Here is a 14,358-nt window from a genome sequence, read left to right as displayed (position 1 = left end):
TTTGAACAGAGCGGTTATACCGCTCTACCATGGCTATACCGGATGCATGGTTGTTGTTTATTTACAACGAAATAGACGCGCTCCTCATTTTTATCATACATATTTTGCTGGAAATGAACGTCGTGTGCTTGATTTAGTTTCGGCTTTAGAGCTTTGCATGCTGTATAGGTCCTCTACGAAAGGCTCTTGTTAATGTTATCTCCTGTTAATCTCCTGTTAATGGAGTTTGCCGATTTAACCTATCAATCTGTGTGGTTGAGAATTTCTTTAAGGTTCACGATTTCAGCTGTTGGAAAGTACGATAATGTGACAACATGACGAAAATTATCGCAAGTAGTCCCAGACATATGGATTGATAATCGCGCACGTTAAATAGCGAAACTTTTGCGGCATACACTTTCTGTTGCGCAGGGTATTACAGGATACACATTAACTTTTCTGGCAAAGACGATAGCAAAGAACCGTTCTTTTGGGGATATTCGCCTAGGTAGCCACATCAGTGCTTGGACTTACGATCTTTCTTAAACGGCCAGTAGGTTCACAAGGAAAATACTTCCTATCCGTCATTCCGAACGAAATAAGGCCCTGACAACCACAACACACGTGTGTGAAGCAAATGGTTCCTCGGCTGTAGCTTAGATATTTCTTGTGTGCATCCCGGCCAGTCCCTCCACTCATCGTCGACTGCAGTGCGTCAACCGTAACCCCTGCCGGAGAGCGCAGGACAGTGTGCAGACCCAGAGCCAGCTCGCGAGCTGGGTGCCTCGGCGACCGCGTAGCCCCGGCCCCGAACACGGCCGAACCAATCGTGAGCGCATCGAATTCGACGGCGCCGACGGCCGACTGGCGCGTCGGAGGCGACGAGAGGCGGCAGTCGGCCGCGGCGCGTCACCATGAGCGACCAGCCCAGGCTGCACCTCCGCCGCGAAAGCGAGTCGGACGAGCGCGCTATCCGCTTCCTCAAGGTACGGTCCTCGGCCGGCTCGGGCCGCGTGCCTCCTGCCCTCCCCCCCACCCCGTGTCTCAGTCGGTTTAAAAGGGTCCGACCTTGACAGTTGTTATCGAGTTTAGATTGTGGCCATTTGCGAAATGTTTTCGGCATAATTTTTGGAGACCTCAGTCGGTCTTCGAAGGGGACCGACTGAGAGACGAAAAAGGACGGCTGTCTTCTATTTGGTAATCGCAACTGAAGGACTTAGGGTGCGAGGATTGGTGGCAGTGAGAGGATGTTTCCCCATTGGCGAAAAAGGGGTAATCGGCCCAGCGCTAATACAAAGTAAAACCGCACGCAAAAAGTGACCCAGGACCTGAACATTTGCAGGTTTTTGCGCATCTTTCTGGGCTCAAACGTTTTTCAATCTTTATTATGGGAAATGCATTTAATTTGCTTTTGACTACCGTGTTTCTTGACTCGTGTGCTTTTCTGTCGATGTTTTTTTTTGCAAAGTTTTGCCTTTGACATGGACAGCACGGCACCTTCACGCCAAGATCGTTTGACTGCATTGGGATGGAACCTCAGGAGACTTTGCCGTGCAGTGGGCGGAACCAACAAGCCCAAAAGAGGCACCGTGCAGTGGGCGGAACCAACAAGCCCAAAAGAGACCAGGCTCATGTCGCTCTGCATTTCATGGCGTAACAAACTCCTGTCTAGACTCAGGGTGTTTTCCTCATTCCAGCCATAGCAATATTGCAGAACTGTTATCATGGACCACTCCATCTTGCCTTCATTACCTCTGTTGGTCTCACCGGCTTCCACACTGTAAGGGAGGAATGGAAAGGACACGTCCTCCTTCCCTTTCTATACCAGATTTGCGTGAGCAAAATACCCAAAACATGCAGGGGAATCAACGCGTGTCATTACAAACTTTAAGGCCATTTAGGTATTTGTCTTATGATTAACATGACGGGTCGAGCTAAAAAATAGTTTAACTATGTTTTAACGCGCCTGCGCAACCTGTCATATGATTCCAGAGCAAAGCTGACAAATTCAAGAGCTAAGTCATGCGTCACATACTCTTGTAAGGTACCAACGAGTCACAAAGCTATTATATTGTACTATATATATATATATATATATATATATATATATATGTTGTGCAGAATTTCTAATGAAAAGGGCTTTCATGATTCCAAGTTTTCGCAATGGGTCGATCGTATAGCAAGGGACATTTAACACCAGGCTTATGCCATGTTAAGCATGGTAGGTGATCCAAATTATGTAAGCAATGTGATTAAATAGTGAGTGATATATAAGAGGTCGTTTGCGTTGCCCACACACACACACACACACACACACACACACATACACACACACACACACACACACACACACACACACACACACACACACACACACACACACACACACACACACACACACACACACACACACACACACACACACACACACACACACACCCACACCCACACCCACACACACACGTTTATATATATATATATATATATATATATATATATATATAACTAATTGCATGCGCATTATCTGCGCATATATTTTAAGAATCGTCGACGAGCGCCAGCGTGTCCGGGCAGACGTGTGCGTCTCGCGTACAGTGGAGGCGAGACGAAGCCACTTGCCGTTCTCGGCCGTGACGTCAGCATGTCGGAACGACTTACGGAATAGGTACAGACTCCGCGTAGCAGTGTTACGTAAATGTACAGCGTAGTGTGAATGCAGCTGTAGGCGAAGACCACGGTGTGACCGCGTCTTCTCTCTCCCCAGCCCACCCCCACGCCGCCCTCGACCTCACGCACGGGCGGTGGGCTGCGGGTTGCGGGTTTCACATTGTCCGAGAAGGAATCTACATCCGCGCTGGTCGCTCGAACACCTACAGATGCGTGGTTTGATTGGCTGCACCGCACTTCCCCCCCTATTAAGAAACACGTGTTCACGACACACGCACACGCACACGCATTGGCACACACAGTATCTGCACCTGATGACAAAGCCGGCCAACCAAACGTCGTGTCCACGGTGCTAAAGAGATCAGTGCGGTAGTACAGTGTCCTTGGCCGGCAGTGTGGTGCCTGTAGGCTCTCTCCCCTCCCCTCCCTCCTCCCCCACCACTCTCCCAGTCCTGCCAAGTCGCTTTTCAAGCCTCTTTTCAAGCCCCCTATGGTCGGTGCCATTTGACCTCTTGCATGCGAAATAGATCAAGCCCTTTTCGTGCTCAGTTCTAGTACAGGTTTGATCACCTCGCCCCCCCCCCCCCGTGGATTTAGCATAAATACCCGGGGGGAGGGGACCGGTGTAACGTCACTCCTCCTATGTAACACGGAATCGTGTGCCCGGGACCGACGGCGACGCGCAGCAAGGAGACTTTCGCGATCTCTGTCACTCACCTGAGTGGAAGACCACCACGAGCTACGTCGTGTTCTTGTCCTTCTCTTGCTACCGTCTCGTCCGCTCGGTGTTGGTTGTCTTCCGGCCATTGCTTTTCCTTGAAGGCCGGCTCCGTCGCTCAGACCGGGACCGAGAGCAGGAAACTTCGCTCTACGGCGCGTCTCGGCTGCTCTTCCTGGAAGGCGTTAGCTCACACTTTGTGCGTCTTCATTATGGCCTTCCTCTAAGTCGAAGTATACGGATGTGACGAGGACGACCAGACGGAGATCAATAGTAGCTGCGTCCTGCCGCGGTGCAGGCCAGCTTGGTGCTGGGCAACTAATGGTTTGGCGGAGTCACGGAGCCGCGGTCGCTGCTTTTGAGATTTAGATAACGTGCGCTATGTCACACAGCCAGTACTGTCTAAAGTGGCTTATCAAGCGCTCGGACACTGCTTGTTCGATAATCAGGACTCCTTTCGATTGCCCAAACACAATCATGGCACATTGATAAGTAATTGTATCTCACATCAGGGAAATATAAATTCCTGATCCCTCATGAGAGGGGCGCAGAGGGTCCGCGCGCATCGGTGACAGGAATATGTCGGCTTGAAATACAAGCCTTCATGTGCAGCACCAGACAGAACATGTTTGCGTCCCACCACGGGCAGGCTTCATCACCGTCGTTAGACCTTCTTCAGGAGATTCTTTCACTAATGCTCATCAAACTTGTGCTGGACGCTTTTCCTTTGCAGTCTACACCTTTCTGATGGCAATGTCTACTGCCCAGAACTCTGCGCTTCCAGTCGTAACGGTGATGTCTCGGGAGGCGCGCCGTGTCGATCGCCAATGAAAACCAGCTCAAATCCAGACGACCACTAACCAGGCGAGTCGATCTGCTCCTCCGGTCACGCCGTCAAAAATAGTGGCCGATCCCAGAAAAGGACGTCTGCAATCATGCTTGAGGAGGCCTTTTGTCCAGTGCTCAGTTGAAGGTGGGATTTGGGGCTCAGATTCGAGGCGTGTCCAAAATAGCGTGATGACTCCAGCCGCGGACAGAGATTAGAGAAACGGCCTGGCTGCCGTCTGAGGCGCCTCATCTGTGCGCCTTAAATGGTGGCTATTGAAGAGGAAATGACGAATGTGCCTGTGCGAACTCATATGCAATTCGACTTATATGCTGACTGGGCGTCTTCCAAGTAACGTGGAGTGTTCATCACCAAACGACTGAAAACTCCCTGGTTCCACTTTTGATCCCACTTCCTCCTACAAAACATCACTACTGAATCATGCGCACGAGCCAGGTCCTTGGAACAAAAGTGAAACTTTCTGAAAATCATAGAAAAGCGAAACGGAATAGGCGTACGGCACGTCAACAGTCAATATTTCGGATGAATTCCTGACGCAGTGATGCCTAGCGACCATAAGCCGACCCCAAAATTTAGAAGAGTGGGGCACATCTGATCTTCAGTCGCGAAAGAACCCATCGATGTTTCCGACCCCTGATGCTCCTCGGCCTGACGCCGGCGTCCTCGATGCGGCGTCGGCAGCTTGACATTTCCTGAACGGCCGGCGGCGTTTTGCTGGGGTCGGCCGCGGACCGTGCGGGATGCGCCCGCGGCGTCGGCGCAACACGTGGCACGGCCCCGGCAGTGGGTCGCGCCAGGGCGTGCTCGTTACGGACGCAGGTGCGGTGACGCGGTCGATAGCGTTGTCGGGGACGGCAGATAGAGCTGTGGTCTGAGCACAAACGAACACCACGGCTAGCTCAAACACCACGGATGTCCCGGACGGTCAGCTGGATGATGACACCTCTGACACACCACGCAATTTCATCAACTCGGCCCACTTGTGTTCCTCTGCAGGAGTGGTCGGAGCCGGCTCCGGAGTGGGGCCGGCTCCGGCCACGGGGCACATCAGACCATGACATGCGTTGAACCACGTGACACATCAAACCCCGCGAAACATAACATGATATGGCGCGTCAGATCTTGTGACGGATGAGACCAAGTTACACATGAGACCATGTGACGCGTTATACCAAGTTACGCATGAGTCTGTGACGCAGCAATTCTCGCAACGCAGGAGCGTGAGCATTTCAACAGCTTCGACAAAATGAGTGGGCCATAGCTCCGCTCCCCGACATCCAGTTTTCGCACATATAGTGTGATGCACTGCACGTCTCAGCAATGCGACATATCTGACTAGGCGCGCGTTTCCCACACATTTCTACGGCCGCCCCATGCTCCCCAGTGAGCGCGATACGGCGCTCGCCCTCGGCAAAGCTCTAGGCATGTGCGTTGTGGCGCATCCGACCTTGAGGCGCCTCGGACCGCAAACCGGGCTGCGGCGCTCCATCGATCGGCGCCAGTTAACCGACCACTCACCGGCTCACGGCGGCATGTCATCCTGATCAGAGGATGACCCGGCCGGCCTGGCGCCGGCGCCCGACAGGCGGCGCCGCGACGCCGCAGAGCACGGTCCTGCATGTTCTCATCGCTGCAGCAGCGGACAGTCCCGCACGCTCCCACCGCCGCGGCAGAGGACAGTCGTGGACGAACGTTCTCATCGCCGCGGCATTATACGGTCCTGCTTTTAGCGCCCCAACAGGGGACGGTCCCGTCTTCAGTGTCAAAACAAGGGGCAGTCTCGGACGCTCTCAGTGCCACAGCAGGTGGCAGACAGTCCCGCTCTTGCAACGCGCCCACAGCTGTGCAAATGAACCGTTGCAGTCGCGCCGCGATAAACGCGGAATCGCCGGCACTGTGCTACGACGAACGCTGAACCGATGTGGTCGCACTGCGATGAGCTCTGAACCGATGTTGCGACGAACGCCAAGTGTCTTTGTAGCTACGCTGCGAAGAACGACTAGAGAGTAGGCGGTGATGCCGGCCGAACCATTTGCATTTGGTGCAATTGGGTGTAAAAAACGGAATAGTCACTTGGGCTGCCTAGAGGTGATATAAACTTTGTTTTGCTCGAACCTTTTGTCCAATTTTCGATACCTTCCAACCTTTGGCACCACATATCTGAGGCCAGATTAGGGGCACGCGTGTCGTATCGCCCCGAAATTCCGTGCTGAAGAAGACCTCGCCCCGCCTACAGCTGTTGATGATCGCAATGCTTTATCATCACTGGCAAGTGTTCTTCATTTTGCCTGGGATTCTTGTTCCAGGTACCTCCACAAACGCTCCAGCATGCCGACGTATACCGCTCTCTGTTAGCCGTGGTTACGGACCCATCCACAAATTCAAAGCAAAGGTGGCTTGAAGCCGCTGAAGCTCATGGCGCACCACGATGTCATCTTTAGGCTGCTCAGCGGCCTCTCCAGCACGGCGTCTGGCAACTCGGAGGCCCAAACTCGGCAGCTTGGGTGTTGACTGCCCGATTCAGGTTGAAGTGGGCCTCGTCGTTGAACCAAATGCGGCTTAGAAACCTCGGATCGGCTTCAGACCTTGCCTTCAGCTAGGTGGAAAACGTCATCCGATACTTCTGCATGGGTCTCTGCTAGTTTCTGCTGGATATTCACATTACAGGGGTATAATTTGAGGTCATTTTCCAGCATCTGCCGCACGACTGTATCACGATGCGTACTTGCTGGGCTAGTGTTTGGGTTTATTTTGATGGGTTCTTAATGATGGCGGCTCTGAAGTTACCGGTGCCACCCGCTTCCTTTTTGACCGTACACCCCCGCATCGTACTGTAGTTTGGGTCAGGACAGACACGCCTCTCAAAAGTTTCTATTGCAGGCGCAAAACTTTTTTCAACAGGGGTGTGATATGTTTTGAATTGAAGTTTGAACTGCCCTTACCTTGTGACGTTGGACCTTGACAACCAATGCAAATTTAACAGCTTTAGTCTTTTATTCCGTGCTGGGTAGCACCATGGTGCCGAGCGATCCTGATGCACATGAACCAAAACTCCTGAGCACTTGCTATGCAACGATACCAAAAGTGCGTGTTTGTTCGGCATTAGGCTCCGCCGTACGCATATCAAGTCGGAACATATTTTTTTATTTCCTCTTAGTAGTCAAATGATCAAAGCCCTCTGCCTCCTCCGCCCTCCCCCCCCCCCCCCCCCCCGACGATCGCCAGGTTTGCCTCCCTGCCTTCCCACTGAAAGGTCCTTGTAACCTGAATGTTTGGAGTCTGGCCCAATGCCACCCTTCCGAAACTGAATGGCTATGGCTGAGTGGCTGAATCAGCCTGTAATTGTACAACATTTAGTCGTGCTACTGGCTGTATTTGATCTCGTTTTCTTATTGCATTCCATATTTGGAGGTTGCAAGATCTGAACCGTCAAATAGCACCCATTGCTTCGTTGCATAAATGTGTTGATCTTGTATTCCCGGCAATCTTGTGCAAAGTTGCAATGAATATTTGGACATGCATAGCTGATGCCCATAAGGGTACTGCACCTTGGAAGAATTATGCAAGCGGTTCTCAAAACCGACTGTTGTGTGTTGTCATGGCACAACCCGTAATTAGCATGCTCAGCAAATGAATTGAACTAAGAAGCATAGCCCAGAGCAATGGTGGATCCAGCGGGCAAAAGGCCCCCAAAGGTCATAACACCTTAATTTTCTTCCTTCCAGCACAGCCGGTGCGGGTTTTTTATGTACATGCTACGTTATGTTTCCAAAAATTATTTGCGTAGTCCTCCAAAAACTGATATCGTACGTTTATCGTTTTCCTTCTGTTGGGGCAGTCAGCTATGTCAAAAGTCAACGCATACCAGCAGCTTACGATGATTACGGGTCTAACATAAATAGCTAATTGCTGTTGGATGGTAAACTCGCTATCGCAGTGACATTTCTATTGACATTTATGGGTATTCTGTGAACTGGGTGCCGCAGTGGCCCGTTAACTTCATATCACACCCAGTCCACCGGTGGCAGGTTGTCCTGGTTCCCGGTCACAGCCGTCTCATGCGCGGCACAGCAACCTGATCCCAAGCCACTCAGCACGGACGCCTGTCTTACTAATGAATATGCATATATATATATATATATATATATATATATATATATATGTTGGAATATTTTGGCAGAATCCTTTCTTTGATACATGTTTGATTAAAAATGACTGCTGACTCAGCATTGGCGAGCTTTTTGATGCATCGTTATAGTTTCCGGGCCTTTGACTTGGCATCATAGCTTAGATTAAAGATGGTTCAGCACAAAATTACTCATATATTCATCGCTCCTTCCATTCCAACGTTTCGAAATCCTATCTCATCATCGGAGAAGACTAAATGGCACAAAAAATAAGGTTTTGAGTTTTAGAGGATGAAAAATTGTGCACTACTGTTGGAAAACATATTTTGGTACGGAGAACATAAATGAAGCCATAGCTAATTGAACTAAGCTAGCATCCTATTTTCATTTTCATACATGTAAGAAACACTCATAATGAGAACACTTCAAAGACATCATGGGAACACTATTGCCACAATCACATCATAAGTGCTCACCGCCCACCACCTAGTAGTTCAAGAGTTCTGCAAGAATTTGCCTGTCTGTTTAAGGCCGGAGAGAGTTCGCTAATGAGCATGCTTTCCCAAATGTGAAGGCATCTTCTGTCACTGCACGTCCGTAAAATGTCAGTGCTGTCTGTCAGTTTTTGTCGTGTCAATGTCATGTCGTGTTCGTGTCGCATGTGGTCCAGAGGTGCCCTGTCACGTAAATGCATTGCCAGGCGTCGTGAGGGTGTCGTTGTGTAGTGTATGTGTATGGAACGAAGTTTGTGTAGTGTATGTATGTGTGTATGCATGTGGTGTATGCATGTGTAGTGTATGTATGTGCGAACGAAGTGTAGTGTGTGGAACGAAGTTTGCAGCCTTCGATGTTGCATTGGAATTGATACACCACATTGGTGCATTTTAGTTTGTCGGGTTTGTCTGGGCTGTTTCTCGTAAGAAAGTTATATATTTTCCTATTGCGATAGTAAATGATGATGTCTATCCTGTGGTCGTTTTTGCCTTTAACATGTCGTAAGATAACTTCCCGTAAAGCTTTTTCGTCTTGTTTGTGGGCAGATGTCATTTGATTTTGATGATACAGTTTGACGGTTGGTTGGATGTCTTGCCTTGGTTTGCCGTCAAAGTGTCTTGCCATATGTCGTTGTGTCTCGTTTTCAACATCAGAATTTGAAAAACCGTTGTTCACCAACAACTGTCCGATTCTGATCAATTTCGAATGTAGTCCTGTCCAATCAGAGCAGTGTTCAAATGCTCGTCTGGTGAAGGAACTTATTACGCTAATTTTGTAGCGTCGAGGACACTCACTGTCAGGATTTAAGCACCGTTCGTTGTTAGTCTGTGTTCGGTGTACATTCGTTTTGAATTGTTGTCCTTATCCATCGGACAACCACGTCAAGAAGGGGTATTACGTTTTGCACACTGAGCTCTGTTGTGAGGTTTAAGCCAGACCGTTCTTCAAAGGTGTTTTTGAGACGTCCTAGTTGGTCAATGTCCTTCCACAAAGATATCGTCTACGTAGCGGCAGTAAATGTCCGGTCTCATGTCATCCTTTTGTAGTATGTCGGCTTCTACGTGTTGCATAAAGAAATTAGCGAATAGAGATCCTAGAGGTGAGCCCATCGCACCACCCTCAATTTGGCAATACATTCGGCCATCAGGCCCGCGGAAAGGAACTTCCAACGTACAGGCTTTTAGTAGTTGTTCAAGAAGGGCGCTTTGATATTTTGAGAGGAGGAATTTCAGGATGATTTATTTATGAGAGGACATTATTGTATTATCTTATTATGACATTAGTTATGACCTTTTGACAAAAGAAGCATGACGGCCAAAAATGGTATTTTGAGGTGCACGAATGTAGTTCGTCAATTCTCTCGTCTGTACGAAGATTATAAGCTTCGTGGGGTAAACTGCATTAGAGTCACAACGCTCACAACGCTCAGAGTCACTCCAAAACGCTATGCTTTGGTTTGATCCTTAAACCATTATCAAGCAGATATGACGTGTCATACACGTTCGAAAGAATGCTTCATAGATACTCCATACTATTAATAAAAACTAGCAAGAGAGAGAGAGAGAGAGAGAGAGAGAGAGAGAGAGAGAGAGAGAGAGAGAGAGAGAAGAGAGAGAGAGAGAGAGAGAGAGAGAGAGAGAGAGAGGAGAGCGATATAGAGAGAGAGATAGAGAGAGGATGAGAGATAGAGGGAGAGAGAGAGAGAGAGGCTAGATAGCGAGCGAGCTAGAGAGAGAGCGAGCGAGAGAGAGATCGCGAGCGCGCGATTATAGCGTCGGCGCTGCTCGTATCTCTCTTCATCTATATTAGATATACTCCTACTAATAGTTTTGTACGCCTGCGCGCAGCTCATAATCTATATATATATATATCCTACAATAAGTTAAGTACGCCTCAGCCAGTCAAGCTCAATTCAGTAGGTTTCAGTACACATGCAGACCCCCGTAATACACGTTCACATACTCCACATATGCTCAAGGTGCCCACAAATCGGAGGCTCCTGTCTTTACCCAAAGTCCCAGTGTAACGCAAGAATTAAGCTGTTTGTTGAGTGCTGCGACATGTTGGTGAATGAGTAAGGCTTCTAGCGCCATCAGTCATGCTTTGTTGTGCCTCGTCTTCATGATTGCTGTGTTATCGGCGAGTTGCTTGCGTGCCAAAGTTGTTTGGTGACACTAGGCCATGCGTTGTTTTGGAGGCCCGTCTCGAATGTGCATACTAAGTCGTCTAGAAAGAAAAGTAGTTGTGACGCCAATGTAGTTTACCCCACGAAGCTCATCATCTTCGTACAGACAAGAGAATTGACGAACTACATTCGTGCACCTCAATATACCATTTTTGGCCGTCATGCTTCTTTTTGTCAAAAGGTCATAACTAATGTCATAATAAGATAATGCAATAATGTCCTCGCATAAATAATTGACAGGTAACCTGCCCTTATTCCAGATTTGTGCTCTTGCGTCAGACTCATTTCATTTCAACTTACAGTTGTTGCTGCAGACGTTTTTTTTTTCGGCGTGGGACGGGCCTGGTGAAAACACATGTGATTATGTGAGGTAGTGCCGCCAATTTTTCCAAAGACGGAAGGTGGCAAACAGATGTAGGAGCCTACTACCTCATATCTACTTAAGATATTTTCCTTGGATTTCAACCACTTCTTAGTAAAGCCTCTTAGTTCGATGTATATGATTACACGAGACTTTCTCACGGCCGGGTGAACCGTTCCGTCTTTGTAATCGGTGTTCGATGGCCTTGGGTTTGGTGCAAGTTGTTCCTCTCACCAGCAGGAAGCCCCAGAACAATCAGTGACACGTGTCGCTCTAGCATTATTCGTTTACCTCCAAACCTACAGCTCAGGTATCTACAAACAACAATCTTTGTAAATCGACAGGGCTTCTTAACGCTATTACTAGGGACGCCCTCCAAGGTAGATCCCTAGAAAAGCCGCATAGCACCTTAAAAAATGACCATTAGCGACGTTCTTCTTGCCAATCAGCTGTTACGACATGAACACAACCAACAACAGCCCACAGCCTCGTACTGAACTCAAGTCATTAACCCATAGCAAGCATGTGAGCCCATATGTTTCAAATGGCACAGCCTCGTACTGAACTCAAGTCATTAACCCATAGCAAGCATGTGAGCCCATATGTTTTAAATCGCCGCGCAGCTAAGTGATACGTTCTTCGCAAGATGCCGCGGCCAGCCACGATTCTTACGACTAGTAATAAGCCGAGTTATGTGGTATTTTATACTGTTAAGTATGCGAAGCAAATCTTGGCTGAAAAATCCGTGAAAGACACTGATCTGAGTCGCACTGGAAAAACACTGTGTCTCTACTATGTGACCTCAGCACTGATAAACTCTGGCATATTCCTATCCCCTGCTAAAGATTTTCTGATTAAAGCTACTATGTTCGGCCACATGTGGCTTGTGGTTCAACATGCAGCGAAACGTTAACGCTTTGACTTGTCCTCAACACATGCTCACGCTGAAAGTGTTAGCGAGTACAGACGAATACTAAGTTTTGAGTTTCGTCTAGCTGGGATGGTCTGTTGTCATTTGCTTTCATTTTCGTAATTTTGTCACCAATTGGCTTGCAAAAAGGTTCCCTTTTTAACTTTAAAGGCTCCCTTTTTAACAGCCCTGAGCGGGAAGTTAGTATTTTTAGAAAATTGGTTTTCTCGCATTTTGCTTTTTAAGGGATTTAGCCAGCCGGAAAGCCGGTCGGGTGCAAAGAAGCACTAGCGACTTTGAAATAATAACGTTAGCGACTGGTTCTTCTCATTCATTTAATGCATTTCTTTTCATCAGAAATTCACTCTGCGCGATGTGTGCTTCAGCACGGCTTTGCCTTCTGTATGAGCAGCACGGTTGGCGGATTTGTGACAATGGTGTATTCAGTTCTGCCAGTATTCAAACCTATGGCACTATGGTCGAATACAAATTGCGATCGTAACCCTGTTTCAGCTGCTGTTATTTATTGGGGGGGTGGTAGGATGTCTTCGAGAACTGTGATTGCTCAATCTGAAGGAAGAAAATTACAAGCGTTTTTGTTGGGCCCAGTCTGCTCTCACCAGTGGTGCGTAAACTACGACTAATGCTGACTCACATCGCGTTCAAGTTAGTTTAAATCACCAGAACATGTGTATTAAGAACGCCCGGGAAGCGCCACATCAGCGATCCTTGCAGCGGAATATAACGAGGAAATGGTCAGCTACACGAGCTGGCCGGTAAAAAATAGGTCATTAATTAGTATCGTCAATCAGCGGCATTCTTTGTATGCCACGCACGCTGCGTGGCTCTTGACCGGCACCGCCTTGCTTCCGCAGGTGAGTGCCGCGGGCGTCGAACACGTCGGCTGAGGCGCTGCTGGGACACGCAGAGTGCCGATGGCGCCGGCCCTCGCTGGCCTGACCACGGCTGACGCTCCGGTGGCTTCCCGTCCCGCGACCCGGCGGCACTGGCCGGCGTCAAGCCATACCTGTGGGTGACGACCGGCGCCCCGTCAGCCCCTCGCCGAGATGGCGCGAGTGTGTTTAGCTGTGGGTGCAAGGCCTGTGATACCACCTTCTCAAGGACGTGCACTATTTGAATGTTTATATATATATATATATATAGTCAAATATATGCAGAGTATATGCGTATATAAATGCATATATATATATAGCCAAAAGTATACAACATATATATATATATATATATATTATATATATATACATGCAAATAAAGAGAGAGAGAAGAGAGAGAGGAGAGAGGAGAGAGAGAGAGAGAGAGAGAGAGGAGAGAGAGAGAGAGAGAGAGAGGAGAGAGAGAGAGAGAGAGAGAGAGAGAGAGAGAGAAGAGAGAGAGAGAGAGAGGAGAGGAGAGAGAGAGAGAGAGAGAGAGAGAGAGAGAGAGAGAGAGAGAGAGAGGAGAGAGAGAGAGAGAGAGAGAGAGAGAGAGAGAGAAGAGAGAGAGAGAGAAGAGAGAGAGAGAGAGAGAGAGAGAGAGAGAGAGAGAGAGAGAGAGGGAGAGAGAGACGTGCCATAGAAGTCAGAAAACAAAAAGTGTCAGAAAACGGCGCAGAGTCTGAAATTATCTCTGAGCAAGCTGACAGTGATTTGAACACAGTTCGTCAACGAGTAGCACTTGCAGACTACGCGAGCAGCCTGTAACACACTGCCTTCCAAATTGAGCAGGCAGTCAGATCAAAATAACAAGGCGCGCGGCAGCTTCGAGGCAAAATGCCCGTCAGTCGCCTGTTAGCCGAACTGCTCAGCCTTCGAGGAACGCTAAAATGCGATTTGAACATGCCACCGCCCCGTCATCACGCGTCAAAATCGTCGTGCGAGCATTAGAGGGCAGCTGGAGGTCGCACCGCGGAGCACGTCCCAGAGCAGACACGCACGTGCGCTGTCAGCGTCACCTCCCGTCAACCAATCACGCCCTGCACACGCGTCACGTCCGGGAGGGAAAAGCGATGGCGTAGATCCTCCATCGACCTCGCGCTCTCGGGAATCCCGACGAATGCCTCCTGATGGCGG

The 14,358-nt window shown here is 49.0% G+C and overlaps 1 protein-coding gene across 1 annotated transcript in view; it reads left to right on the top strand.

Moving 5' to 3' along the window:
* The first annotated feature begins 890 nt into the window (after positions 1-890).
* Positions 891-14,358, top strand: part of LOC119097946 (inactive dipeptidyl peptidase 10) — an 88,503-nt gene continuing 75,035 nt past the window's right edge. Inside the window, exon 1 of the mRNA XM_037220886.1 lies at positions 891-965. Within this exon, the coding sequence (XP_037076781.1) occupies positions 894-965 (72 nt within the window). The 5' untranslated portion in view covers positions 891-893. The remainder of the gene's footprint in view (positions 966-14,358) is intronic.

This window comes from Pollicipes pollicipes, unplaced genomic scaffold, assembly GCF_011947565.3.
Source record: "Pollicipes pollicipes isolate AB1234 unplaced genomic scaffold, Ppol_2.1 Scaffold_4740;HRSCAF=5597_pilon_pilon_pilon, whole genome shotgun sequence".
NCBI lineage: Eukaryota > Metazoa > Arthropoda > Thecostraca > Pollicipedomorpha > Pollicipedidae > Pollicipes > Pollicipes pollicipes.
This window is presented reverse-complemented; position numbering and strand designations above follow the sequence as displayed.